General features: G+C 40.6%; 2 protein-coding genes and 1 long non-coding RNA gene across 10 annotated transcripts in view; 2 read left to right on the forward strand and 1 right to left on the reverse strand.

Annotated features, from left to right (window-relative positions):
• The window catches only part of LOC125717957 (protein unc-13 homolog B-like), a 49835-nt gene extending 46672 nt beyond the window's left edge, over positions 1 to 3163 (forward strand). Inside the window, exons 37-38 of the mRNA XM_048991376.1 lie at positions 102 to 261; positions 447 to 3163. Of these exons, the coding sequence (XP_048847333.1) occupies positions 102 to 261; positions 447 to 732 (446 nt within the window). The 3' untranslated portion in view covers positions 733 to 3163. The remainder of the gene's footprint in view (positions 1 to 101; positions 262 to 446) is intronic.
• LOC125718129 (uncharacterized) lies at positions 3 to 4494 on the reverse strand. 5 transcript variants are annotated; one of them, XR_007384781.1, is made up of 3 exons: positions 4367 to 4487; positions 3625 to 3849; positions 3 to 3331 (listed from the first exon to the last, which is right to left on the reverse strand). It is a non-coding gene; the product is annotated as an uncharacterized LOC125718129 (long non-coding RNA). The 5 variants fall into 5 exon arrangements; XR_007384782.1 differs by having other exon boundaries at positions 3 to 3389; XR_007384777.1 differs by having other exon boundaries at positions 3 to 1794; positions 2801 to 3849.
• Positions 4447 to 26970, forward strand: LOC125717989 (probable phospholipid-transporting ATPase IM). Of its 4 annotated transcripts, none has more exons than XM_048991459.1 (28): positions 4447 to 4548; positions 12116 to 12195; positions 12540 to 12598; positions 12803 to 12916; positions 13127 to 13225; positions 13677 to 13738; positions 14475 to 14547; positions 14657 to 14727; positions 15109 to 15191; positions 15344 to 15502; positions 15884 to 15972; positions 16065 to 16255; positions 16448 to 16656; positions 16912 to 16955; positions 17260 to 17425; positions 17810 to 17998; positions 18192 to 18307; positions 18768 to 18932; positions 21077 to 21188; positions 21357 to 21462; positions 21883 to 22024; positions 22259 to 22442; positions 22970 to 23193; positions 23484 to 23567; positions 23660 to 23905; positions 24570 to 24708; positions 24953 to 25083; positions 26407 to 26970. In XM_048991459.1, the coding sequence occupies exons 2-28, from the start codon at positions 12144 to 12146 to the stop codon at positions 26716 to 26718; spliced, it is 3621 nt and encodes a 1206-aa protein (XP_048847416.1). In that variant the 5' UTR covers positions 4447 to 4548; positions 12116 to 12143; the 3' UTR covers positions 26719 to 26970. The 4 variants fall into 4 exon arrangements, with proteins under 4 accessions (XP_048847416.1, XP_048847408.1, XP_048847399.1 ...); XM_048991451.1 differs by lacking the exon at positions 4447 to 4548 and adding an exon at positions 4571 to 4775; XM_048991442.1 differs by lacking the exon at positions 4447 to 4548 and adding an exon at positions 5508 to 6196.
• The last annotated feature ends 174 nt before the right edge of the window (positions 26971 to 27144 follow it).

The following is a 27144-nucleotide window of genomic DNA, read 5'->3' on the forward strand; positions in this document are numbered from 1 at the left end:
AGTTGTTTTACTGGATTGTTAATCTTCAGAGAACAGACAGAAAAGTTTGAGTCCTCTTTGTCTGCTGCTTTTGCTGAGGTGTTGCCTTCCCTCCCCTCTAGTTCTCGCAGTGAATGACCTGAAGTGGCAGACCACTGGAATGTTCCGACCCTTTGTGGACGTGACAATCATCGGCCCCCATATCAGTGAGAGGAAACGCAAGTTCACAACCAAGTCCAAGAACAACAGCTGGTCACCAAAGTATAACGAGTCCTTTCTCTTGTGAGTGCAGTCCCACAAACCTGCGCAAATGGCTACACCCTTGCTTCAAGCAAAGTTTAAACTCCATGCACCTACAGATATTCATAACGTTTCTGTCCAATACAGACATGAAGTAACTTGCATGCCGGCAAACAGTAAAAGCAGCACTTCTAATTTTAAACTATCTGCCTCTTCTTCTCCCATAGCACTCTGGGAAATGAAGTACGTTTGGACTGTTACGAGTTACAGGTGTGCGTGAAGGACTACTGCTTTGGTCGGGCAGACCGGGTCGTGGGCATTGCTGTCGTACAGCTGCGGGATGTGGCTGACAGACGCAGTTGCATCTGCTGGTGCCCTCTGGGCTGTCGGATACAGACAGACGAGACAGGCCTGACAGTTCTGCGGATCCTCTCTCAGCGATCCAACGATGAGGTGGCCAAGGAGTTTGTCAGGCTCAAAGCGGAGACACGCTCAGCTGAGGAAGGCAGATGAAGAAGGAAGGTGGAGGTTATTTACATAGGCTAGGCACCACATCTGGGCTAGTACACGGTGAATGACAGGACTTTTTTCCACATCCCCCTGCTGGTCTCAGTTTGTCTAAGAAGGGAAGGGATTATGGGTAAAAGCTTTTGCAGGTGGAATTCCTCCCACCTGGCCATGTTTGCCTTACTCTCATTTTTCACTCTTTCTGAAGTAACAAAGTGGAAGCTCACAGTGAAAGCTGAGATGAACCTTATGGCACATTTCCACTGCCACCAGGAACCGAGCCGTACCCGATCTGTTCCTCGAACTGATGGTGTTCGATTGCAAAGTATGTGAGCCGTACCTGAGCCATACCTGCCCTGTACTGTACCTGTGCTGACATGGCCCTGCTCAGCGTGATCAAACCCGGCTAGTTGCGTCAGCACCTCTCATGGGTTGAAAGCACGGAGATACCAGTTATCTGCGTCGATAAGGATGGTCTATCTGAAGGAAAAAAACTGCATATTTTATATATTAATTATTTGTAGTGTCACACATTGCAGTGTATTAATGCATTCCTGATACTTTGAAACTTTCCAACCTCTGACTTTAAAAAGTACTGTAGAACAGCTGAATGGAATGGATTCTTAAAGAAAACTTACACAGAGTGATTGCTAATTCTGTTAGCATTTGACGCTAGCATAACACAGCAATTCTCATAGACGTTCTAGTGAAAATTAGCAAACGGTAAACAACAAAAAAAGGGAGAAACATTTGTACATAGAAAGTCTTAATGTACACCGTGCGGACAGTATATGTGCGGCTCTTCGGTTTTGCGTCACAGTCGCTCTCCAAACCCAGCAACATCTTCACCAAGCCGACCCTTCGGCAGTGGAGCATCGAAGCGAGCTGGAACCGCGATGTAACTAGTCTCTCTTTGCGGCACAGCTTGGGCCAGTTCCAGTGTGCCAGTGGAAAAGTGCCATTAGAGTCATGGCCCCTGTAACAGTTTCCCTGGTTTGTTGGGAACTGCATCTTCTCCTCCTACGTCTCTCATACAAACACACGCCTATCTGGGGTGTTTGTCAGAGCCTGTGAAATCAACATAGCCCCCATTATGCAGCAGCTGATGTTATATCACACTTATTTTTTACTTAGCAGACACTGTATAAATGGGGGTCCGAGGGCGGGGTCAGTCGATGTCCTGGCAGCAATTGGAGCTAAGGGCCCAGTAGTAACGTAACTCTGCCAACCACGGGATTTCAGCTAGCGACTTTACAGTCATGGGCACAGAGTCCTTACCCACTGAGGCTCTCAGTTCCCCAAAATACATACAGTTTTTAATCATTGTCCATGAGAGTAACATCAAAGGCCACATTCCTCATCACAAACGTGAGTGTGATGCGTGTTCTGCACATCAGCAAGAGAAAACCCTATACACACATATAGTACATGAATGTGATGTGAATATATTATTTATAGGGTATGTAAATTACTACAACACAAAGAATTTGGATTGCCAGGAAATGAGTGTCTATATTCATCATCCAGACAGTTTTATATCATTGACCAAGTGTTACAAGACCTCTACTGGTGTACATTACAGTGTATACATTATGGAAGGACAGGCGGATGGATGGATGGACGGACGGATGGATGGATGGATGGACGGACGGATGGATGGATGCTTTTAATCCCCCCCCCCCATGTCTTCCTGTTTCTAGGGTATGTGTGAGTCCATTTTGGACAGCAATCATAAAAGGTTCTCAGAAGTATAATTTCTGAACTTTTCTGATTAAGGAAAATATTGTTATTTCCATTACTGATATTGTTAGGAATATTTATTGACAAGAATGTCTCCTCATAGTTTATGCGGTATGCATTATGTATGTTCTTGTGTGAAATGACATGGACTTGCATGTAAGTTTGCATATGCTAATCTAAAGAGCTAGAAAGACAACAGGCTAACACAGTCAGACCGATAGGAGAGACAGTCCCAAGTAGTAGAGTGGATGACATTTCAGTTCTTCTGCTTCTATCATCATTATTGTGGCCTTAATATTTTAGTAAAAAAATGAAAGAACTCATTCAAACTCACATTATGTGTAGTAGCACAGTCTCCCCCGGTCTCTTCTTTCAGTGGTGCAGGGGTGCAGGACAGCAGAGTAAAGTTGTAAAAATAAAACAGATCCTTAATACATTGTATATATTTTGTGACAAGCAGTGCAAAAATGTGTTATTTATATGTATTTTTATATGTGAAGCATATATCTTCATGACATGTCTGATATTGCATGTACTGTATATTTTGATGTATTCCAGAGCTTGAGTTGTGAATTTTTATGTATTCTTTAATGGTGACAAGTAATGTTAATGATAACATTAGAATTACACATCAAAATTACTTCAACAAAAACATGAGTTTTGCGTATAAAGTTTTAAATTAAAGCCTTAAACTCTTCTGGTTATTGGATCTTGTATTTATCACTTCGTTTCACATTCTTACGTGCGATGAATTTTTATTCTTGATGGTTTCACACTTTCAATGCTTGAACGCATGTTGAACTTGACCATCAGAAAGCACTGGAGTATTCATCCTGAATGTCAATCCTTAGTGGTTCGCCGATTCCTTCAGTTGGAACATGCAGAAAACAGAGCTGCAGCATCCCAGTATTTGCCAGGACATCCTATGTCAATACAAGTGCAACATCTCTCTGAGCACTGGAGAGCAGAATGCATGAAATATTTAAGAATGTAGCCAGCAGCTAGGTGGCATTCATGCTATAACAGGTGTTGAGTGCTGTTAGTTTTTATAGATCAGCGTTTCTCCTTATGGCACTGCAGTCCCAAGATCCTGCCGCCCTTCTTCCCATTGTGCTCATAAACACCTTATGTTGATGCGGCGGAGAATTTTACTCCTACCCTTATTGATCCTGAAAATCAATGAGTTTACTTGTCAGTCACATCTTCCTGACTGCTGTTTGATGATGATATTATTTTTTTCTCGGTATTCCCAGCACGGTCGGCTTGCGTTCCTCAAGACTGTAGCTCATTATGACCTTAGGATTCCTGAATGATTTTCCAAATTACGTCTCTCACCGGTCTTTCATGTTTTCCTGTCTTGAATAGGTTTGCACGTTTGCATACCTTTAGCATACAAGCATCATTGGGCTTAGCATCACAAATCACTTGAAAGAAAATGTACCTTGAAAGGATCTTATCTATCAATATTAATCTTTTAAATTAACTGGTAAAATGACGGATTAATCATTATTCTTTTGAATAATGAAATAACTGGAATGAGAAGACGGCAGTTGTTCAGGTATATAAGAAGGTCTGTAACTTCCCATTTATTAACTGAATCAGTGTATTGTTCATATTTTGCTTTTAAAATGAGAAGTATTGAAGGGTGGTGATTCTGCATATCCTGTTATTATTTCATGACCGACGTCCTTAAATCAGTCCAAAAGGGAAGGAAAAATATTGTGATGTCTATGGATGTGGCTGCTTATTATTGTAACAGGATTGCATAATGATTGGTTACTTCTTTAGTTCTTTCTGAACATTTCCTCCTTAAAAGATAACATTACGCACTCAACTTTCCATATAGAGCCACAACCTGTCGCCTTTATTGCACTAATGTGACATCAAAAGCAACATTTACCTGAGGAGGTCATTGGGTCCAAAGATCATGACACTGTTTGTTTAGCTTGCGGTCTGGTGTGCCAGCGTATTCACAGCCTGCCGTAGATTCATGCAGAATCTCTGCTGCTGATGTTCTCCTGGGAACGTGCAGGGGCTTTTGACGTTGCTCTGCAACAGAAGAAAGATCTCGAAGAAGTGTGTGTGAGTACACTGGAACACACCATGTACTGGACATACCTGAACACACGTGTATCCGTGTCTGAGAGAGAGCAAGAAAGAGAGAGGGGTGAGGTTAAGTTGATAGCATCTTAAAAAAAAAAGGTGCCGTAATCTGTTCAGCACCACCTCTATTGTTTTTCTGGGTGGCTATTTCCTGTTGACCTCAGTCATTTTTCATGAAAGAATGACTTGCACGTCACTATAGTACGGTAAGTTCCTCTCTTGTATGGTTTAAAAGTTCCACCTTTGATTGTAATCGTTTAAGGAAGTGCATTTTAGTTTCACATACGAATATAACAAAACTGATTCAGTCCTTATGTATCACATGTTAAATAGAAAGATGATTTTTGTGTCCTTAATTGAAGCGGTAAAAAAAATAAACTGCACTTGCGTCAATTTTTAAATGAGTTTAAAAAATATACAAGTTTAATAAAGCGGTGAGTGAAATTAAGGGTCGGATAAGGCTGGCTTTATAATTAAAGTATAAACATTTATGAAATGCAAGTTGCTAAATGCCTTTATTAAATGAAATTATTGAGAGTTAATTAGTAAGTAAAGGAAATGTTTCCATCTCAATTCGAGGCTTGATTTAATTTTGTCTGTGTAATTTCGATGCAATCTGCTTCACATTATCAATCTAATGGCTTTATTTTAATGATGAAAACTTTGTTTCCATTTCTTAATTTCTTAATTACTTTAGTCATAGTGGCATTCACTGGATATTTTATGAACTTTTAATAAGAGATTACATAATATAAATTGTTCTAAAAGTAGGAGTTGGCAAACATGCAGTTACTGTGTGGGGCAAACATTTCTAATAAAACCATTAAATTCTTCTTTTGGTAAAATTAGTGTGTTTACATTACTGTAGTTTTCCATTGTTTTACTCCCTCACAATTATTTTATTTATGCTAGATACAAATTACAATTTTACTTTTGAACTTAATAGTTTAGCATTAACTAATAGTTGAGATTGGGTGGCATTGTAGACAAGTGGAGAGTGTTCCTGCCTTGCCGCGAGCCAGCAGATCAAGGGTTTAAATGCGGCTGTATGTCTTTCCTACCATGCTGTTAGATAGGTGTCTCTAGATTGACCCGAGTGTGAGTGTGGGTGTGTGCATCCTAGGATATCCTCTGCGACCCGGTTCTGGAGGGAGGAAAGATGGATAACTGTACCAGGTGCTAAAGATATTTTCCAGAACTTCTGTGTATTCAGTCAGGTTTTGAGGATGTGTATTTGAGTTTTCAACAAGTAACGGAGAATTGAATAGTTTCCCTTATTGAGGTAGAAACTGATTGGTGTGTAAATAAACTGTAAGTACAGTTAAAGGAAGAGAAAGAGGGGCTGAGCATTAATGCAGGAGAGAGAGAGAGAGAGAGAGAGAGAGGGAGGGCCAGCCTTATTCTGTTTATCTTCTGTGTGAGTGCCTGATTTGGTACTGGGCCCCGGTGCCACTTCCTTCTGAGCGGCTCTGGTGACTGCCAGCCTTATGTGTGGACTGACGAGAAGAGGTAGTGGAAGGAAGAGAAGGACTAGGGAATGTCTGCAGAGCGCTCGCAGCTCCACTGCTGAAGCATGCAAAGGCTGCCTGACACACACTGAGGGAACCAGAACAGTTTGCAGCAGACGGTAAGGGGTTTGCCTATTTGCTCTATCCTGGAGTACAGGGAAGGGCAAGATGTTGGATTGGGGAGGGGGGTGTCTGTTTGATGTCCTGGGGTGTAACTAGCTTCCACGTCCTCTGGCCAACATTCTTATGTGGTTCTGTAAGCAGGAAGGCTGAAGTGTTGGTGTAGAGTTAAAAACTCTGGAAGAAGAGAAACAGTGAATGGAACTTGGTGTTCCCCTTGTTCCAGCGGAACACTACATTTTTCCACTGTCATTAGGAAAAACACAGTCCCTGGAAAAGTGACCCTGGAAATAAAATGAAAATTTGAGTTTTAAATCCATGCTTTTAATGCGTGCTCTGAATGGACTGAAACCGAACTTTCTAACTACAAACTGGCTTCCGATTGCATTATTGTACAGATATACATGTAAAAATGTTGCTTAGCTCTGTTTCTTGAAATTGTTGTGGCTTATAAATCCAAACCAATGTTTTGGGAGTGAAAATTATGAATGCTTGGTAATAACAACTAACGGAGTTAGTGAATAAGAGGAAAAGGGAAGCCACCATTGATCAATATGTAACGGGGACTACAGCTTGGCTGGGATTTGGACAGTTGGGACTTGCTGGTCTTCAGCTACAACAAACGCCTTGTTGACTTTGTGTGCCATTGTGAAAAGTACAGAAAAATACCAAGCATGCTTAAGGATACTGACAGGTATCATTTTGTCATTCAAAATTACAATTTCATGGTAGATGCAAGTTAAATACATTGTACCTTGGTCACTCCATGGTTATTTCACTGCATTCTTTCTTCATTTCTCATCATGTCTCTGTCTCTTTTAAATAGAAAAAAAAATCCTTTTACAGGCAGGGAATACATATAGCAGATTTTACTAAGGATATGTATCTACCATTATATGCAATTTTATAAGTTCTAAAATAATTTACTCACTCTTTGCGACTTTCTTTACAGTTTAGACTTCACGTCAATATGCAGTGTGTTCAAACACAATGAAGTAGAGGCAACACATGGAATTCATTGTGAAGGTCTTTGTGATGCTCGACAACCTCAGTAAACCATTGAGTCTCTCACCTGGTCAGCTCATTGACGGAGCCCTCAACTCTTTCAATCTTGAATAATAATATCAATTATTCAATAATTGCATACAATGTTCTTTTCAGAATTACGTAGTGGAATTATTATACGGATGAGCTGATACGTGTTTTATCAATTGGTAATGTAGTATCCAATCTAACTGGTATAAATGTATCTGGTAAGCTGAGAAAGGATAACACTCTCACGCTTTGAGATATTGAATTCAGGTTGTAAAAGGTTGCTTGAATAATTTATTACACTTTTGTCCTTTTTGGCTTTTGAGTTCTCTCTTCGAAGGAATGTGCTAAATTCTCAATTGTGATATAGGTACTGAAGTGCTTTACTAGAGAGGAAGCCGTGATGTGCTGGAAAATATAATTTTTCCTATATATTTTCTCACTAGCAGCTTTCGAGACGCATATCGGGCAGCTTAATACTATTGTATGGGATTGTACTGTTGAATGGGGCTGGGTTCGGTTTCCACTTGCATGTTGTTTGGCTTTGTCAGGATATGAACTTGTCCCCAGTCTATTGATATAGGTAAAGCTGTATTATAATCGAATCCATCTAAGACAGAAGCTTTTAAATTTGTGCAGTGCTTTGCCAACTGACTGTGTATTACTTTTGGCTACCATGATAAAAATATACTAAAAGTATACAACGTGTCTAGCCTTAGGTCTGTTTTGTGGAATTTGCATGATTGTATGTGCTTGTTCAGAGACTCTTCTTGGCTCATACTTACTCCATGGTGCCTGCATATTGCACTGGGTTAAAATTCACTCTTATCTTTTTGTTTAGAAAGGTTTGCAGCAAACATTGAACAGTATATCCGGAATTCTAATAGAAGCATCCATATAAGGCTGGTGGGGTCTGTTTTCGGCGAGTTGGAATTTTTGGGTAGTGGGAGTGCTTATCACACTTCCTTAGTGGTCTCTTGAAACTGTCTAGTCCAGCTGGACTTGGCCCTCTATTGGCCCCCTAGAGTCCCAGCTCAGTCTTTGGAATAGTGCTGCATAGTCTGGTTTACATTTACTGCATCACTGGGGATTCAAATGAGAGCGTCCTGCACTACAGCACATAACCAATCCTGGCTTAGTGATCCAGTACCATTCCAATGTCCAGGTGAAAGTGAATGTCATGGCAGCCTAGGCGTGACTTAACGACTTAACTCCAGCCTTCCTTACTCAATTTCTTTTATCCTTCACAGAGTGGACACTTTTAATGTCATTTTGTACTGTACATGCTACCTCAAAGATCTTTTTCACTCAGGTGTGCGTTGTCAGCCGTATGAAATTTGGGTAATACCTTACTTAAGGTCATGTTTTTAGTCATTTATAAATGCATTCATAATGCATTATAATTAATTCATAAAACATTGTAAACATGGCTATAAATATTTATAAAAAGACACATATACCCATGATTATAATGCATTATGACTGCCTTATGAAGCTCTCACCTATATATAATACACTATAGATACCTTTAAAATGCAGTACAAAGCATCCTTAAGTCTTATACCAACCATTATAATGCATTTTAAAGGTATCTATAGTGCATTATAGAGGACAGCTTCATAGAGCATTTATAATGCATCATACACATGGTTATAATGTGTTATGACTTTTGAAAAATATGTATAGCCATGTTTATGATCTTCATGAATGCATTTTTATTTGTCATAAATGTGTTTATAAATGACTTATAACATGACCTTAAGTAAAGTGGTACCCAAATTTGGTCGTAAATGTGTGCATTAGTCAGAAAACATATGGCCATATTTACAAATTGTCTCTAAACCGAGGTAGTCACTAAACGAGGAATGGCTATACTGGCACTGTGCCACTCACAAGTAAACATGACTTTTTCATGCTTCTCAGGGGAGGGAAACATGTACTTTTTCATCTGATTTCCTCAGGAAAGCTTTTCAAAGGAAAAATGTGCAATTTGAAACTCAATATTTGAAATGTATTCATTATTTTACCTTAACAGTCCTTGTCCCTGACATTTTCACTTGTTTGCTTGAGTATATGCAGGTTTTATTTTTAATGTTGATTTTTAGGTGAATAGAGTGGCAAGACACGAGAGAGGGCATACCGTATTAACCAAACTGTGGAGAACAATGTCTTTATAACTAGATAGCTCTGAATATGTGTTTCATAAAATCTAAAGCCACAGAAGTCTTCAAATTATCAAAAATTCATTTGCACTCATGCCTGTATATTGGCATATAATTATTTGGTTCTTTCTTCAACGTCTTTCATACAACTTTGTTTGGCCTTTAAGCAAAAAATTATATAATTGCAGCTAGTACGATTTTCTTTCAGGGAACATTTTACAAAAAATTTACAAGACACTAAGGCTGCAATAATAAAAAAAAATGTCAGCTAGATGAGGTAATACTTCTTCATGAGGACTAACATTAAAGTGCAAAAAAATGGGCATTCAGTAGGCGTAACAGGAAACAGACCTTGAGTATCTATGTAAATAGCAACCATATGTGACTCATTCACGAGTTAAGCATTAACATTTGCTTAAACCCACCAGCTGTTATTTTCCAACCCAATGCCGCAAGAGAGAAGGTGTATTTTATGTTACCTACAACCACTTCATACGTACATACAGCATATTCTAGTTCTATACTTTGAAACATTTTAACTTATGGATCGACTGGAACACAGAACTGTACAGTTACATGGTTAGAATTTTCTGGAAAATTCTGAAAACAACAATGTGGTACTATTTACCCACAGGTGCTATGTATGACATGGTAGGAAAGAATTTAAGGTTTTTTGTTGAGTTTTTTTTTTAAGACTAAAAACTATTTTGATGATATTGACATGTAAATCTACTGATTACTGTACAATAATCGGTGGCAATTCTGACATAACTTTCTTTTTTAAAGATTATTGAAAGGTTTCTCAGAATGAATAAAATCTTTGGTGCAGCTTAAACTTACGTGACTCACACACAAATAAGCACACATACGCACAAAATTTAAAGTACACCTAAGTATGACAGAAGGAAAGTGAAGTATTTGTTTTCTCCTTTTTCTTGAGTTCTTCCCTTAGAGCCAGAGTAGAAAATCTTATCCAGAATGCGGCATTGTGTTTGTGGGTTTTCGCTGCAACTCCATAATTAGAGGACTGATTTGGCTGAAGAGTTTGATCAGCTGGGCGAACGGTCATCCCGAAAACCTGTGTTGCGTTTATTAATATGAAAACCATCAGCAAAATACTACATGAATTACAGGTTTACATATTCTGAAGGTGAATAATTTACATGATGTAATCACTTCTGTGATTGTCTGCTAATACTGTTGCTTAGATATGACATCTCAGACCTTCCAGCTGGTTGAGAGGTTGGAAACCATCAAAGATTTAAAAATGAAGAGTTTTAAAAGGACATTACAGAAGGAATTACTATTTAGTATACAACTACTTCCAAAAACCGAGGCATATGTTACCACAATTTCAATATTTTTTACAATCCCTATAGGGACATGTGAATGTTTTTTGTTTGTTTTTAAAATGTAATATTTCCACTTTTTCATTGTTTTTTTTTTATTTCTCTGCTTCCTTTATTTCCCTGTTTCCTACACAGGATAAGCAGTTAAAAGATGGGTGGTTATCTAATGTTTTGAGAAAATTCCAGTTTTGCTAAATATTTTATTATTCATCAGTCCATGCATCCATCCACCTTCTAAGCACATATGCTGGTCAGGACCTACAGCATCCCAAACAGCACAGGACACCTGGCCAGAGGTCAAGAAGGGTGTTTTCTTTAATATAAACAACTATATATAATTACATTACAATTAACTGAAAACTAGCAGGCTTCGAAGATAAATAATATTTTGCACAGTTTTCTTTCCCTGTCTAAAATGTGTCTTTATGGACAAATACAGTTGGGTAGCAGGGATTCCTGCTTAGTTTTTTCCTATTAAAAGTTTTTAGCACATGTGTGGAAATGCTATAAATAGCATTGGCTGAAGTCATTATAAAATAGGAACCAGATGGGTGATGCAAACAGTCGCTTCTTGTACTACAACATTACTGAAAGCACCAAATCGTTCATGTAAAAAGTAATGATTCATACAGTATCATTTCTGTATTCAGTCGGGAATAACTGAATTCATGCTTTCTCTTCTAATTTATCAGTCTTCATCTTTCAAAGATAAAATCTATTCAACTTGGAAAATTGTTCAAAAGAGGCACTTACAGCATACATAAATAATACTTAGAAGTCTTCAAAAAACTAGAATTGTTTTACCCCATATCCAGTAACTAATAAATGTGAGACATGATAGAGTGTGAAACACAGCATTAGGTATAATTCAGCAACTGAGGTAATTAAATTTATTGACAGAAACCTTAATATTGATGATGCAAAACAATCATTTATTGTGGATTAGGTTAGCCAATACACTTGACTGCAATATCGTTTTGTGTGGTGGTTTGTTTTGACTGATATTTTTTCAGTGTGATTCCTGTTTCTTTGTAACGGCATAGTAGCGGGAACAACAGTGGTCATATTCTTTTTGGACTGATTTATATACATTGATTTGTATCCATTGTAAGTGGACTAAATTTCTCACAGAATCAAATATCAGAAAAAAAATTATCATCGCATGTCAACAAGCTTGAATAAAATTTTAATGTCATAAAATTTCAGAAGATAGACAAACCTGCAGCAATTAGGATTTTTTAAAAAAAAATCCCATTCAAGTTCCCATATCCTTCAGGTCTGAGGCACAAGTGCTACCCACTGAGTCACTGTACCATAGTGCTGGTAGTTTTATGCATGTGGATAAATGCTGGTGTTTTTTCATCTCTTTTTATAGAAAAACTATGGATGCACGGCAGTAAAACATGGGCTCAGTAATGTCGTTTGGCTTGAATTGTTTTAAAGGGAAAGAAAAAGGTAAGTCAGCCATTACCTACCTTATGGATCACATGATTTACCTTATAATTGAAGTCAATATTATTACCCTTTTCATAAAAATATAAAAATATATCACTCAGTGTGTGTTTGTTTGGACATAAAGGTTAATAGTTCGTGCTCCATCTTGGAGGCTAATCCTTGAACTGGGCCAGTCCAGTAAAATATCCCACTGTATGAAATCTCTTTATACTTTACACTTTCACAAACTCAGTAGCTGTTGCAGCACGTACACCACGTAGCACTATGAAGTCCATGGCAGAGGAGCGTTCAGTCCTTACCCATTGTTCTGTATTCCATAAGTAACGACTCATGTTGTCTTCTAGAGGAGACACGACGGCTCAAGGCGAATGACAGGGAATTTAACCGACAGTATAATTATGCAGTGAGTATAAAGCAGCCTTTCAGTAAGACTGTCACAATGGTGAACTTAAAGTGTGGTGATATTTTTTGTAGCTGCTTATATTTATAAATCTTCTTCAAATAGTCCGGACAGGATTTTAACAATAAGCATATTTTTAACAAAAAATGCTTAAGAAACCTTCACCGGCAGTGTATTAATATGATACTGTTTTATCTTTTCAACCAGACAAATGCAATCAAAACCTCCAAGTACAATGTGTTTACCTTCCTGCCACTCAATCTATTTGAGCAGTTTCAGAGGATAGCCAATGCCTACTTTCTCTTCCTGCTCATCTTACAGGTGATTGGCCTCTGCTCCTACACATTTAGTGTGATAGATTATCATATAAAATAAAATTTCCTATTTCCTCTTGAATTAGTTCTCGTTTTATTGTTACCACATAGAAAAATAAAGCTATCTGGGAAATTATGTACTTCTGTGCAATTTAGCATGCAAACTGTTTATCTATACTTTGAGAATGATCAGATGAATATACACTGTTTGTTTTAGGTGATTCCACAAATTTCCTCTCTCTCGTGGTTCACCACAGTCGTGCCTTTGGTCCTGGTGCTTGCAATCACAGCAGCCAAAGATGCCAGTGATGATATTGTGAGTCATCTACGACTACAACCAGGTGTTAGCCTTTCAATGGAGTGAACCATGTTTTGCTATAAGTTCTCTCCACTTTCCGTACTACTATGGTCAATTTCGTGTTTTGCTAGTATGAAGATATACTAAAGATATGTTGGCATCAGTGTAGCTTTGATTCAGTGAGATGTTACTCATTTTCTGCTCTTTATGTACCATTGTGTTACACTAGTTATTCTGCCTCTTTGTAACTGTCAAATGTAACAAAATTACCAGGTCTTAGGTCATATCTTCACAAAATCAATTCTCGTTAAGCTATCTCCGGGCATTAAATGTATTATAGTTTTGAATTGCATTATTTATTAAAAACGTCAAAATTATACAGTATGTTAAGTTATAATTAGATCATTTAACTTATTATGCTTGTGAAAAACACAAATATGTGTTAAATCTATCCATTCTTATTTTTCAGAACCGACACAGAAGTGACCGCAAAGTCAACAATCGTAAAGTTGTATTACTCAGCAATGGAGAGTGAGCTAATCTTTTTAATCAGGAACACTGTCTGCTTCTAGAATTGATATGTGGTCCACTGAAAAATGCCCCCAAACTCTCACTACCTCAATCAGTATATCAACAACATAGCTGATTTGTACTTAACTGCTCCTCTGTAATCTTATAATGTAACAACAATAATGTAATGTAATATTTGATAGTAACATATCTGTTTCACTGAGTCTCATATTATTGGGCAGAGATGCTCAGTCTTGATACTCAGAAGCCATAGAATATGTGTTAATCGTGTTTAGCTGCATATATCATTTAAATAATCTAAATCTGGAAATCAAAACCTCAAAAATTCTGACCCTTTAAAGGACCAATTCATGCAAGTATATTACAATTCCACAAGCATGTGCAATATGAAGGTTAAATATCAATATTTTACATGATTGCTTGTTTAAATCATCCCATGGCTCAGTGCTTTCCAGTGTGTCTGATAAATGGGTGCTAGCTGATTTGTTTTAGCATTCATCATTAGAATTCACTGAAAAAGCTTTTTGCACCACAAAACTGAAACTCCTTTGTCTTCTCCGCACACAAATTTGTTGATGGTTAGATGGTCTGAAATTATTTTGATGGTCTTTCTAGCAGAATATATACAATATATAATATACTCTATATAATAAATAATTTAATTATGTTGAATGAATGTAAATATGAATTATCAAAGCTATATCTGTTAACAGTGTGCTTGATTCTCTTTCCATAGACTAAAGGATGAAAAATGGATGAATGTTCAAGTTGGTGACATCATCAAGCTAGAAAACAATAAGTTTGTCACGGTACAAATTCCAGTATTTCTGAAAAATCTTGGATGTCATTGTGAGAGATCTTTTATATCATCTGTTGTTCTCTCCAAGTCATATGCCATCATTTACTGTTTTATTTCAGGCCGACTTGCTGTTGCTCTCCAGTAGTGAATCCCTTAATTTGGTGTACATTGAAACAGCCGAACTAGACGGGTAAATGTATGTGTAGTGTGTTGTGTGTTTTTGTCAGTCTACTTTAATTGGTGGCAAGAGAGCTAAAATATTGCCCTTTTCCAAGGATTTATGAGGCACTAAAATGACTTGAATGAATCCATCTATTGTTTAGTCACTTATCCAGTACAGGGGTACAAGTAAATTAATTAATATTATTAAATGTGCTGCAGTCTTTTACAAAGTAATAAAAACACGTAGGTAAAACTGACAGGGGCTGTAGTGGGAGATTATACTGAATAATACTCTTGGCTGTTACATATTTTAATTTTAATTTAATTCCATTTTTGGCTTTCTTCCATTTGTGTCTATGAATAAATGGTAAACACTTATAAAAACCTCTATGTCCTTCTGTGCCAACAGGGAAACGAACCTGAAGGTGAGACAGGCACTTACTGTAACTGGAGACATGGGGGGCGACAAAGAGACACTGGCTGCCTTTGATGGTGAGACAGGAGATGTGCTTGTAGGGAAGGTTTTACTGATAGATGTGCACCAGTTAGATTATTGTACAGCATGAAAAAAGTGTTTATGATTATGGTTGTGATTACAGCAGACCGTGGAGACGTAGATAACACCAGATTGTACATTTTTCTAGGTGAGGTTGACTGTGAATCTCCAAACAACCGACTGGATCGATTCACAGGGACACTGACATACAAGGGGCAAAAGTATTCATTGGACAATGAGAAGATTCTGTTGCGGGGGTGCACACTTAGGAACACGGAGTGGTGCTTTGGTCTGGTTATCTTTGCAGGTAAGGCGTGCAGTGCCGTGCCCTTCATCCCCGTTGACCCCTATGGTATTGAACATATGGAACATAATGGAATATATACACACAAATCTACACACAGATTAGGTATCTATATCTTTTTGGGGACTCACAGCGTAATATATAAAAACATAATCCTTTTGTTTATATAAATACATAAATAACCTACAGTAACACCAACTGTGACAACCCAATCCTAACCTGACCCGTAAACAACAAGAAAACAAGATCTTTGGCTAGTTAGTTTTCGTTTTTTTTTTTTCCCCAGTCACAGATTTTTGTATAATTGAGTTTTGTGTATATTTGGTTGACACACACACACACACGCATTAAGTTTTGTTCTGATGTTGCTGATTTGGTTTGCAGGTCAGGATACCAAGCTGATGATGAACTCTGGAAAAGCTACATTCAAACGTACCAGTGTTGACCGTATGATGAACATATTGGTGCTTTGTGTGAGTAGTAAAAAGAGACGATGTCAATGAAACCTGACCAGTCAAACTGCTGTTTTGTCCTTGATTAATTTTTTTCCTTATTGTTGTGGTAGATTTTTGTTCTCTTGGCCATCATGTGCATCATCCTGGCTGTTGGAAACGGCATCTGGGAGCAGCAGGAAGAGAACTTCACCACGTTTCTTCCTAGACAAGATGGGGTCAATGCTGCCTTTTCAGGCTTCCTTACGTTCTGGTCCTACATCATCATTCTGAACACTGTGGTTCCCATCTCCCTTTACGTCAGGTAATATGTTCATTTTGGAAAACTGGAACACTTGGACTAATTGCTTGGTGAGATCATTATACCTGGGGCAGGTCATATTGATTTATTTCCATTTTAATAAAAACCACTCTGACTGAAGTACAGGAGATAGCAGGAGCAGGGAATTCAGCCCGTTCATCCCTTGCTACAGAAAGGTATGTTTCTATGTGGCAGTGTGGAGATCATTCGCTTGGGTAACAGCTTCTACATAGACTGGGACAGGAAGATGTACTACGCCCGCAGTGACACACCAGCGGAGGCGCGCACCACCACCCTCAACGAGGAACTGGGCCAGATCAAATATATCTTTTCTGACAAGACTGGTACCCTCACCCAGAACATCATGACATTCAACAAGTGCACCATCAATGGAAAGTCCTACGGTACAGTGCAGTGTCAGTAGCTATGTAACCATCAACAACGGTAATAAATTTAAGTGCTACATACAGTAGTTGGCCAAAATGACTTCAACTAGTCATCTTACTTGGATAACTAGGCTGTTTTGCTGAGCAGGTGTTTGAGATCCGATGACCTGACTAGTACTTGTAAACAGATAGGCATACCTGTATAAATCAGTACAAATGCAGAACCAGGAGCTGCATAATGACAGAGCACTAATCCATTTGCTTGTTCTCCAGGGGATGTTTTTGACATTGATGGTCAGAGACTCGAAATTACTGAGGTAAAGAGATCTCAAGTTTTTCTTTCCTTCTTCCTTATTCCCACTTTCATGGACCTTTTTTGTATAAATGATGTAGTTATGGAGTGCCTTGGGGTTACTGTGTTCTGAAAGGCGCTATATAAAATAAACTGAATTGCAGTTGAATTGCATTTGTACCTTTTTAAATGTGTGATTACAGTGACAATTATTTTATGGCTGTTTTGGTTCTATTTCACTTAATATGTAACATGATAATTTATGACACCTGCATGTCTTTGGTGGTCTGCAGCGTTTACAGTAGTAATGCTTCTGACCTGAATGACAGGAGACGGAGAAAGTGGATTTCTCCTACAACCCTCTGGCAGACCCCAAGTTCTCATTCTGTGACCACAGCCTGGTGGAGGCAATGAAGCTGGGAGAACCAGAGGTGCACAATTTCTTCCGACTGTTGTCTCTCTGCCACACTGCCATGGCTGAAGAGAAGAGCGAAGGTGAGGACTTAATGATCTATTTAAATACTTAGTCCAATTTACTGGAGTACAGCTGTGTAGCCATTGTTACGTTGTTACATTGTTACAGGTCACTGCACTATTCTGCACTAGGTGAAAAAAGAAGCTTTAGATATCTTTCATTGTTTGACTATCAGTGTTGTTTAATGATAGTGCGGTAATTTCTACTGTGTTGTTGGCATAAAGTAATGTAGACATTTGGGAACGGAATATTTTATGCAGGCCAATATCAACAACATAGGAAGGCATTTGGCATTAAAAGCGCGATACAACTTGCACGAGATCATGAACATATTTAAGGAAAAATCAAATTGAATGGGAAAGAAAAATAATGAAAGTGGGCGACACCCCTTCCACCCCCAACAGGAAACCTATTGTATCAGGCCCAGTCCCCAGATGAGGGCGCCTTGGTCACAGCGGCTCGAAACTTTGGTTTTGTGTTCCGTTCCCGCACGCCCGAGATGATCACTGTTATGGAAATGGGGATCCAAAGGAACTATGACTTACTAGCCATCCTGGATTTCAACAACGTCCGAAAGAGGATGTCTGTCATAGGTGCAGAGTCGTACCTTTCGTAATCCGTATGACATTTGTTTATATTCCTACATTTTCAGTGTTACTGTTGCGAATGCTGTCAGCCACAAGTCACACCCATGTCCACAATTATAGATATATGTTCACGAATACAAACTGAACAGACACACGTGGTGTAACCTCTTCCCCTGTCACCTGATCTCACGATTGACAGTGCGCAGTCCAGAGGGAAAGTTGTCTCTGTATTGTAAAGGAGCCGACACCATTGTGTATGAGAGACTGCATGAATCCTGCAAAAGGCTTATGGACGTCACCACTGAACACCTCAATGTGAGCATTTAAATAGCCCGCGTGTCTGTTTCTCTGCATGTGCGTTTATATGCAACTGTGTTTCTGAACACGAGTGGGTGAGAGTGCTGTTGCAGTGTTCACATGTGCATGTGTCTCAAAGTAGTGATAACCATCACAGCTGAAGGTTAAAAAAGAATCGTATGTATGAATTCATTTAAAATCAGTTTTGTGAGTTAATGCAGTGGTTCTCAAACTCTGCCCTGCTTGTTTCCCAGCTATCCCTGCCTTACACACTACTGATTACCTGGATCAGGTGTGTTCAGTCAATCAGAAGCTGAAAGACAGCTGGGACTTGTGTGTGGGGCAGGGATAGCAGGATAACAAGCAGGGCAGTGGGTTCCGAGGACCGAGTTTGAGAACCACTGAGTTAAGGGAGGAGCGAGGTTGGCTTTGGTATTTGTGATTAGGTTTGCCTTTAAGTTTTGAATGCTGGTGACAGGAATTTGCAGGAGATGGACTACGGACCCTGGTGATGGCGTACAGAGACCTGGAGGAGGGGTACACTGAAGACTGGAAGCAGCGCTACAATGAGGCCAGCACTGCTTTGGATGATCGGGAGGAGAAGCTGGATGAACTCTATGAAGAAATCGAGAAAGATATGCTGGTATGTTTAGGATTCTGCTCTATGGATGTGTCACATGCATTTGACTAAGCCTGTGTGACTGTGTGTCTGTAATCAAAAAGTCATCGGCTGAAACCCAGCCTTGAGCAAGGCTCTTAACCCCCAGCTCCCAGGGCGCCCCAACAAGTGGCTGCCCTTCGTGGACAGCTTTCTCTACAAAGAGCAAGTTGAGGGAGGCCTAAAAAGGACAATTTCCCCATGGGGATCAATAATGCATCAATTATCATTATTACATGTACGGACTGTCCGCGGGCTATGAATATGATCCATTCCCTAAGTCTGTTTTTAAGTCGCATTTGTAGCTAAGTTGGAAAAATAATGATACAGAACATAATAATAATAATTACACTGAACAAAAATATAAACGCAACACTTTTGTTTTTGCTCCCATTTTTCATGAGATGGACTTAAAGATCTACAATTCATTCCAGATACACGATATTACCATTTCTCTCAAACATTTCTCACAAATCAGTCTAAATGTGTGATAGTGAGCACTTCTGCTTTGCTGAGATAATCCATCCCACCTCACAGGTGTGCCACATCAAGATGCTGATCTGACATCATGGGTAGTGCACAGGTGTACCTTATACTGCCCACAATAAAAGGCCACCCTGGAATGTGCAGTTTTGTCTCACAGCAAAATGCCACAGATGCCACAAGCATTGAGGGAGCGTGCAATTGGCATGCGGACAGCAGGAATGTCAACCAGATCTGTTGCTCGTGCATTGAATGTTCATTTCTCAACCATAAGCCGTCTCCAAAGGCGTTTCAGAGAATATGGCAGTACATCCAACCGGCCTCACAACCGCAGACCACGTGTAACCACACCAGCCCAGGACCTCCACATCCAGCAGGTTCACCTCCAAGATCGTCTGAGACCAGCCACTCAGACAGATAATGCACGGCCCCATGTTGCAAGGATCTGTACACAGTTCTTGGAAGCTGAAAATGTCCCAGTTCTTGCATGGCCAGCATACTCACCGGACATGTCACCCGTTGAGCATGTTTGGGATGTGCTTGACCGGCGTATACGACAGCGTGTACCAGTTCCCACTAATATCCAACAACTTCGCACAGCCATTGAAGAGGAGTGGACCAACATTCCACAGGCCACAATTGACAATCTGATAAACTCTATGCGAAGAAGATGTGTTGCATTGCATGAGGCAAATGGTGGTCACACCAGATACTGACCGGTTCCGAGTCCCCAGACCCCCAATAAAGCAAAAAACTGCACATTCCAGGGTGGCCTTTTATTGTGGGCAGTATAAGGTACACCTGTGCACTACCCATGATGTCAGATCAGCATCTTGATGTGGCACACCTGTGAGGTGGGATGGATTATCTCAGCAAAGCAGAAGTGCTCACTATCACACATTTAGACTGATTTGTGAGAAATGTTTGAGAGAAATGGTAATATTGTGTATCTGGAATGAATTGTAGATCTTTAAGTCCATCTCATGAAAAATGGGAGCAGAAACAAGAGTGTTGCGTTTATATTTTTGTTCAGTATATATAGTTATAATAAAAGTAACTGCATACAGTACTGTATTGTACCTCAAGCCAAAAAACAGCTGAAGCCACACAATGCTGTATTAAGCATCACAAAGTAGTGAGTTCATTCCTTATTATGAAACATTGTATGTAACCCAATTTTTTTTTACAATAGTCTTCGTCGTAGTCAGTTTGTAAGTACAAGATTAAGCCGGGGACTGCCTGTACAAGTTGCATTAAAATAACAGATGTGATTTACCCTAAATCATGAGTATTAGATGTAAAATATGAATGATATACTGGTAGTCTTTATGACTTATTGAACTTCCCTGCTGTATAAATATATAAATTGAAATTGATACTTTATTGATCCCTCTGTGGGGAAATTGTCTTTACGCCTCCCTCAGCTTGCTCCATGTAGAGAAAGCTGTCCGCAAAGGGCTGCCACCTGCAATGGTGCCCAGGGAGCTGGGGGTTACAGGCCTTGCTCAAGGACCCACAGACATGCTGTGGCTGGGTTTGAACCTGTGACCTGCTGCTTACAGGCACACACACAGGCTTAGCCCACTGCACCACACGCTGTCCCCCTTAGACATATATATATGTTTTATATGCATTTCTTTGCTTAGCTTTTAGGGGCCACTGGTATTGAAGACAAATTGCAGGACGGAGTTTCTCAGACCATTGAGCAGCTCGCTAAGGCAGACATCAAGATCTGGGTCCTGACTGGTGACAAGCAAGGTGAACCAGCTGACTATGACCTCATCAGACCAGCAGATTCAATTTTCAGCGACCATATGAAGGCAGAGAAATGTTACCTGAAACTGCATATTTGTTTACAGCAAGCTGTGGTTTTAGGAGTAACGTTACCTGTTGATTGACTTATTTTCCATGCTTTGGTTATTCCAGAGACGGCAGAAAACATTGGCTATGCGTGCAATATGCTTCGGGAAGAGATGAACGACATTTTCATAGTAGCAGGAAATTCAGCTGAAGAAGTGAAGGAGGAACTCAGGTGAGGGGATTGTGAAAAATTCTTCATCATAAGCATATTTGACTCTTCATAAGACCCCTATCAGAAGCCACCTTTTAAATGCTCTGTGGTATCTATAAAGGTGCACTACATTGCTTAGGAAGGCATTATGAAGTCATTATGAAGGCCATTAGTAGAACTCTTTATAGAATGTGTTACACAGCAATTTACAGCCATTACAATAACATTATATGAATGTTTACCACTAAGGTATGACACATATACTGTGAACATGTAATAAAACTCTTATGTTGGAGTTTTTATATAATACTTTTCATCCATATGAATGTGAAACTGTCTATTTTGAACATTTTCGCTTAGGTATTACCAGTCATAAAAATCTATGTAAAAATTCAAAATAATCAAAAGAAAACATCCTTTTTTGGATCCATTTTCAAACAGAGCAGCTCGTTTGAAAATGAAGCCAGACTCAAACGATGATGATGTCACCATTGCAAAGGGGATTCTGGGTAAAAAACTGAAAGTGATCCAAGATGAACCTGTGAATGGGGAATATGGCCTTGTAATCAATGGACACAGTCTGGTAAAGTGCAAAATGTTAATTTATTTTCTGTATAAATTCATAAATACAAATGTGAAGGTATAAATATTACAATGTGCACATAATGATGTGATGTGTCATACATTTATATATATATATATATATATATATATATATATATATATATTATTTTAAAGAAAACTTTCTGGCACCTACTTGCTTTGCAAGTATTTATATATATATACTCTGTTACTCACCGCACGCCCATCTACTTAGGCCTATGCTCTGGAGAAGCCCATGGAGCTGGAGCTGCTGCGGACGGCCTGCATGTGCAAGACAGTCATCTGCTGCCGGGTCACACCTTTGCAGAAAGCCCAGGTAGTGCAGTTGGTGAAGAAACACAAGAGGGCTGTTACATTAGCCATTGGGGACGGTGCCAATGACGTCAGCATGATCAGAGGTAGGCGTGCCGAGGACATTACACCATTTCTGAACATAGATACTGAAAAGAACACATTGTTCTAGTATCGTGTCATTTTTACTTTACATAATTAGAACTATTTGAAAGTATAAAACCTGTTAAAAAATCTGGTTGGGTAGGACAAATTGTTTTAAGATAATATTTGTTGTTACAATATTTACTAAGAGTAGGTACTGTATAGCATATTGCATTATCTCGGGGCTTTCTGTCTGAAAATAAATGATGACTCTTAGTATTACTCCCATAATAGGTACTGGTAGTTTGCTGCATATCTATGTGATGCCATGCTACTTTGTACGATTAACGTGCAAATTTGCTTTCTCTCGTCTCTCTCATTAAAAATTCTTACTCTGTGTCTCTGCCACTTCCACTCTTTTACCTGAATTTTCCTGTTTTCCGACATGATTTCCTCTTATTTCTGTATTACTTGTTTCTTCACTGCCTGTCTCACTTTCCCATCCGTATTCGTTCTCCCATCTTTCTCCTCCGGACAATCCACTCTACAGCAGCTCACATCGGTGTGGGCATTAGTGGCCAGGAGGGCATGCAGGCAGTGCTGTCCAGTGACTTCTCCTTCGCCCAGTTCCGTTTTCTGCAGCGCCTCCTGCTGGTGCATGGGCGCTGGTCGTATCTACGCATGTGCAAGTTTCTGCGCTACTTCTTCTACAAAAACTTCACCTTCACCTTTGTTCACTTCTGGTACGCATTCTTCTGTGGATTCTCCGCACAGGTGAGAGATCTTATTGCCTGAATTCCTGCTTATATATACACCAATCCTCAGTGAAGTTCAGACATATTTTTATTTTTAATCTCTCTTTTGCCTTATCAGATAATAATCTGATATCAGATAATAATCGTAACGGATGCTTCTACGAAATACACATTTGTGTCCAGCTTTTGTTCTTTGAGAGGTTCTTAAAAACGTTCTTTGTGCATGATTAATTACGTCTAGTGTTATAGTCTGGCTTGTAAGCAGTGTATGAAGAACGATTCGCTAACTTTTGTTGGCCCATTTTGCAGACAGTATATGACGAATGGTTCATCACCCTTTATAACCTAGTGTACACTGCATTACCGGTGCTAGGAATGAGTCTCTTCGACCAGGTAAGGTGGATGTTTTTTTGTTTTTTTTTACTGGGACCTGACATGTGTTTTGGTGTTTCTGCGATTCTGTGAGTCTCTGCCTCTTTGCCCAGGATGTGAACGACCGATGGAGCTTCCAGTACCCACAGCTCTATGTTCCCGGTCAGAGGAACATGTACTTCAGCAAGGGCACTTTCGCAGCGTGCGTCGTCCATAGCATCTACAGCTCTCTGGTGGTCTTTTTCATCCCCTATGCCGCCATGTACAACACGGTGCGGAACGACGGAAAGGACGTTGCAGACTACCAGTCTTTCGCTCTCCTGGCACAGACATGTCTGCTCATTGCCGTCTGCATTCAGGTCTCATTTATTTTTCCTGTTGAAATATAATAGTTAACAATAGTGACTCCCGAAGCACATGTCACACGAGAAAGGTGTGGCACGATGGATTGGAATGCTGGGTCTGTGATTGGAAGGTTGCCAGTTCAAATCCTGTGGTTGGCAGAGTGATTTCACCATGGGCCCTTTTACCAAGGCCCTTAAACCCCAGTCGCTCCAGGGACTGTCTGAAGATGCTTTCTGAATCGTATGCAGCTTTGAGTAAAAGCATCTGCTAAATAAACCGAAATGTACAGCAATTAGAATGTACTGCCTTATTAGTAATGCATTTTAAAGCATTAGGTGGAAAATCAGCTCCCAGCTCAGCCTGGTCCCACACTGGATAAGAGATTGCAAGACTGTTGGGTGAATTAATGTTGTGTTTATTGCATCACGTAACAGCTAGCTAGAGCAGGGTTCCCTAGGTCTGGTCCTTGAGGAAGAGATTCTAAAGCAATTTACAGATTTGCTCAGACACACATACTAAACCTGGTCATTAGCTGAATAAGATGTTTTTTTAGTTGGGAAATATGTAAATTGCATTTGATTCTCGCCCTCCAAGACCGGAATTGGGAAACAATGAGCTAGAGCTTTATTACAATTAGACTTATCTGCTGTCTCTCTGTTATTCTACAAATACAATTAGCTGGGCCTGGAAATGACCTACTGGACTGCAGTGACCCATTTTTTTGTGTGGGGAAGCCTGGCGATATACTTTGCCATTACCTTCACCACATACAGCAATGGTATGTTCCTCATCTTCACCAGCGCCTTCCCATTTATTGGTGAGTGACTCCTTATTCTATTCACAGTACGTCTTGTTCCCTGGGATATTAATGGACTGTATTAGTGACTGTATTTATCATGGCGTCGCAGGTATGCTTCTAAAATTAGTCACACAATTTAATACACATGAACTACTGTACCGATGTCTCCGTTTTCAGATGTATCCAAAGGGACAACCCAATTTTGCGTACAGCATTGTAATATACAGCACATGTGCTCTGTGTCTGCTTCTTTAAATGGTAGGCGTGGCCAGGAACACCCTGAACCAGCCCAACGTGTGGCTCACCATCCTGCTAACCACCATTCTGTGTGTGCTGCCGGTGGTGGCCTATCGCTTCCTTCTCATGCAACTGCAACCAACTATTAACGACAAGGTGGGTGAGACCTCCACGACCAGCGCGTCCCTTAAGCAACACATCCATCCATCCATCCATCCATCATCTCCCGCTTAATCCGGAGTCGAGTCGCGGGGGCAGCAGCCTCAGCAGGGAGACCCAGACTTCCCTCTCCCCGGCCACTTCGTCCAGCTCCTCTGGGGGGACCCCGAGGCGTTCCCAGGCCAGCCGAGAGACATAGTCTCTCCAGCGTGTCCTGGGTCTTCCCCGGGGCCTCCTCCCAGTGGGACATGCCCGGAATACCTCCCCAGGGAGGCGTCCTGGAGGCATCCTGATCAGATGCCCGAGCCACCTCATCTGGCTCCTCTCGATGCGGAGGAGCAGCGGCTCTACTCTGAGTCCCTCCCGAATGACTGAGCTCCTCACCCTATCTCTAAGGGAGAGCCCAGCCACCCTGCGGAGGAAACTCATTTCGGCCGCTTGTACCCGCGATCTCGTTCTTTCGGTCACTACCCATAGCTCATGACCGTAGGTGAGGGTAGGAACGTAGATCGACTGGTAAATCGAGAGCTTCGCCTTTTGGCTCAGCTCTCTCTTCACCATGACAGACCGATGCAGCGCCCGCATGACTGCCGACGCCGCACCGATCCGCCTGTCGATCTCCCGCTCCATCGTTCCCCCACTCGTGAACAAGATCCCGAGATACTTAAATTCCTCCACTTGGGGGAGGACCCCATCCCCAACCCGGAGAGAGCACTCTACCCTTTTCCGGCTGAGAACCATGGTCTCAGATTTGGAGGTGCTGATTCTCATCCCAGCCGCTTCGCACTCAGCTGCGAACTGCTCCAGTGAGAGCTGAAGGTCACGGCTCGATGAGGCCAACAGAACCACATCATCCGCAAAAAGCAGAGACCTAATCCTGAGGTCACCGAACCGGACGCCCTCAACGCCCTGGCTGCGCCTAGAAATTCTGTCCATAAAAACTATGAACAGAATCGGTGACAAAGGGCAGCCCTGACGGAGTCCAACCCTCACCGGAAACGAGTCCGACTTATTGCCGCCCATGCGGACCAGGCTCTGGCACCGGTCATACAGGGACCAAACCGCCCTTAAAAGCAACACATGTGCTCCTGAAATTAAGCAGGAGAGTAAACTGTACTGCTGAACGGGCAAGAATCTTGCTGAAATATTCTATAAAAAACAACCAGCAAGAAGCTGAGTTACTAAGTACACGTTTCTCTAATTAGAAGCCATAAAAACCTGTTATCGATGGATAAACAAAACGTTTTTAATGAAAATCCCTTAAATGAAGTTAAATAATCTTATAAATTAATCAAGCGCAGTGTTTTCTGCCTTCTCCAGGTTAGGTTCAAAGTGAGACAGACCAAGGCCTCGCCACCCCCTCCTCCCAGACGGACCCGAATACGACGCACCAGCACTCGCCGCTCTGGTTACGCCTTCTCGCATGCGCAGGGCTATGGGGACCTGATGACCTCGAAGAGGTTCCTGCGGCGCCCCCCCGCTGGCAGAACGGCAACATTCAGCCCACCGAGCCGCTCCACTGGATTCCTTCCCAGCAGCCGCTCAGCTGGGTACAGCCCCACTGGTCATCAACCAAACCACGCGCCGGCTGAGACCTCGCTGGAGATGTACCGTGCTGTCAGGGAGGCATGAACCTAAGGCCAATTGTGGGAGCACAAGCGAAACTCTGTTTACACCGGCAGGACCGTGAGGGGACACAGAGCCTCACATCATGCCACATTCCACTTCATTCCTCAGCACACATACCATGCATACCACAAATGCCTCTGTTGCCAGCTGTTTCAGTGTGCCTTTTCAGCGATGTCAACTTAAACCTGTTTGTCAGTTGGTCGAACTCAAACCAAAGTCAGCGTTCCATCAGTACAACCCTGTAGGTGTTTTTTTTTTTTTTTTATAAAATACAGTGCCTTTCTGGTAATGAATTGTGTATGCAAAAAGCAGTGTGTAGCTTTTTCCACTTACATAGTTACATAAAATACTCTAGCTATGTTTACCATTTACTTCATACGCCTTGCTAAACACCGTTTGGGGAGGGTGGGGGGAGTCTACATACTGTCC

The sequence above is a fragment of the Brienomyrus brachyistius genome, chromosome 2 (assembly GCF_023856365.1).
Source record: "Brienomyrus brachyistius isolate T26 chromosome 2, BBRACH_0.4, whole genome shotgun sequence".
NCBI lineage: Eukaryota > Metazoa > Chordata > Actinopteri > Osteoglossiformes > Mormyridae > Brienomyrus > Brienomyrus brachyistius.